General features: G+C 43.9%; 1 protein-coding gene across 1 annotated transcript; it reads left to right on the top strand.

Moving 5' to 3' along the window:
• Positions 1-1,452: 1,452 nt before the first annotated feature.
• Positions 1,453-2,280, top strand: LOC308288687 (carbonic anhydrase 7-like; the record flags this gene model as incomplete). Its single annotated transcript, XM_080730157.1, has 1 exon — positions 1,453-2,280. One exon carries the CDS (start codon positions 1,453-1,455, stop codon positions 2,278-2,280), a length of 828 nt encoding a protein of 275 aa, XP_080586283.1.
• Between the last annotated feature and the right edge of the window lie 619 nt (positions 2,281-2,899).

Here is a 2,899-nt window from a genome sequence, read left to right as displayed (position 1 = left end):
ATCATGCTTTTACCAGTTCTTTAGAGGATCATTTTGAACTAGAAACTTGGCTGCTCCTCATTGGCCAAGGGCCCTGCCTTTGTACTGTCGGTAATTCTTTTGAGGAGAATAACCTTGGTCTATAAAGTTTTGGAATAACATACTGATATAACCTACTGGTCTCGAACCCACGTGTTGTTGTTATTTACTGTATATCAGGTCGCACTTGTTGGTGGTGATGTCAAGAACGCTGCTCCTCTTTGGCCAAGGGCCCTGACATTTTTTTGAGGAGAATAAACTTGACCCATAACGATTTGGCATAACATACTGGTCTCGCCTTTCAGCGAGCCCACAGTAATACAACAGTAGTTTTCAACTCTGACCTATATTTGTCTATCAAACTGTACATTTTATTTACCTGGCATCACAAGTTCAAATTAATAACTTATTAGTGATGCACATATTTAATTAGTTCCATTTTGGGTCCCAAAGGTTGAACTTGGGAATCAATTGTTGAAAACTATTATTTTCAATCAGTCAATGACAACTGATAATTGAAAACTGAATAATTGAGATAGAGAGAGAGAGAGAGAGAGAGAGAGAGACAGAGAGAGAGAGAGCCTTCGTGTCACCCAGACACTGCCCCTCGCATGTCCAAATAAGCAATTTACATGTACGGGAGAGCATGTCTAAAATGGACAGTGGACCAGTGCTACATCATGTGTGGAAGGCCAACATGCCTTCCACACAATGAATTTCATTTGTCTCTTTTCTTAATACAATTTTCTATTGTTTGATTAAGGGGTTGGTTAGACATTTTAACAACCAAACATTGTAGTTACACATTGTAGTTAATGGCTGAGTCCTGCCATCCCTTGTGTGGCTTCCATGTCGTCCTGTGACATCAGTTATATGACTTAATATATACCGGTAGATATATGTGTTCAATATCACAGTCCCTTCCAGACTCAACAACACTTTTCGAGTTCAGGTACCTATAGGACACAAACCCAGCCTGTGCAGCTGGATCCTGGACCTTCTGTTGGATCGATGCCATGCAGGTGGTGTGGTCTCCATGACCCTCAACACAGGAGTCCCGCTGGCCCATGATCTTAGTTCTTTACTCCCTGTACACCCACGGCACAGCTGTAACTTGGTAAAGTACGCTGACAACAGTGATATATGCTCGCAGGTTTATCAGAGACCCAAGCCACATCCCAACCAAAAACTGTTTCAAATGCTGCCACTTGGCAAGTGGCTTATTAGCCACAATGGTCATGGTAGGTCACTGAGTTGGGGGGCATTTGTGCCTGACTACATTTATTATTTCTTCAAAACCCACTGTAGGAGTAGTAGAATTTATTTTGCTACTACTACACATGTTGAATGTTGAATCTTGAAGGAACATCATTATGACGTCATCACTTGTGTTTATAAGGAGTCAACTCACTGCATTTGTCAATAGCATTGTACATGGGTTATTATCCGACAACTGCACAACATTACTGGGGGTATGGAGAGGAGAATGGTCCATCTACGTGGGACTCAACCTGGCCAGCTGGGAACCGCCAGTCTCCTATTGACATTGATCCTCGCAAGGCTGTATATGATGCTTACCTTAAACCAATTGTCCTGTCATATGACAAGTGTACCTCAAGGAAAATTGAAAACGATGGACATTCTGTATTAGTAGATTTCGAAGATAAGGATGACAGATCAGTGGTTGAGGGTGGCCCTCTTGCACACCCCTATAGACTGAAACAGTTCCACTTCCACTGGGGTGAGAAGGGGGGTCAAGGCTCTGAGCACGCCGTTGCCGGAAAACGGTACCCCTCTGAGCTTCATGTGGTACACTGGAATGCGGTCAAGTACAAGTCATATGATGAGGCAAGGGCAGCCGCTGATGGTCTCGCCATACTCTGCATCTTTGTAGAAACAGGTGATGATCGGAGGGTTCCACAAGAGAACAGTGGACTCCGCACGATAACAGATTCTTTGTACATGGTTAAGTACAAGGGAAGAGCTGTAGATTTCAAAGGCTTCAATCCCACGTGCCTCCTGCCCAGCAGCCTCCACTACTACTGGACCTATGCAGGATCACTGACCACACCCCCCCTCAGCGAGAGTGTCACCTGGATGATCATGAAGGAACCAATCCTGGTGCCTGAGAAACAGGTGGACAAGTTCCGACAGATCCATTTTAATAAAGAGGATGAGGAAAAGAGACAGATGAAAAATAACTTCAGGCCCATCCAGCCTCTGAAAGACCGGAAGGTGATTGCCTCATTCGACTGCAAGTAACAAGAAAATCTTGTGAAACAGATGTCGCCACCCAATCATCAAGAATGATGATACAGACAGAAGAAGACTAGCTGAACCCGTAGAAAGCAAAAAAGTAAGTACCATGCACACATTTGTGTTTACTTAAGTTAGAAGATGAGTACCACTGTGGCTCAGCAAGAACAAGGCAGGTCTGGTGGGTCACAGGAACGGGAAATTACAGCTTTGAAGGAGAGGACTGGAGTAGCTTTCACAGTTAAAGCTTTCATTTTTTTTATTGATGAAGGACAAGGTGCCAGCAAAGGTAACTGGAGTTCAATGTCAACTACATCTTTCTCAGAGTCTCTAAGTACTTTTACAAGTTATATAAGTTTTACATATTTTTTAGAATCATTGAACTTCATTTTATAATGGAAGTGGGTGTGGAATATGGAACCTCTCCCCATAGAGCGAGTGGTGAAGAAGGCACAGCAACTGCTGTACGAGAAGCGGTTTGTGGTCAAAGCTCACCGTATCATCAAGAACATGCACCATCCCAGTCACAAACTGTTCACTATGACAGCAGCCAGGCAAGGAGGCCCACCTCGGTATCAAGGGAAATACCACCAGATCTCTGAACGGCTCCCACCAGACTACCAGG

This window comes from Nannobrachium achirus (genome assembly GCF_963921795.1).
Source record: "Nannobrachium achirus genome assembly, chromosome: 7".
In the NCBI taxonomy this organism is placed as follows: Eukaryota; Metazoa; Chordata; class Actinopteri; order Myctophiformes; family Myctophidae; genus Nannobrachium; species Nannobrachium achirus.
Note: the sequence above shows the minus strand (reverse complement) of the source record. Positions and strands in the feature narration are given on the sequence as shown.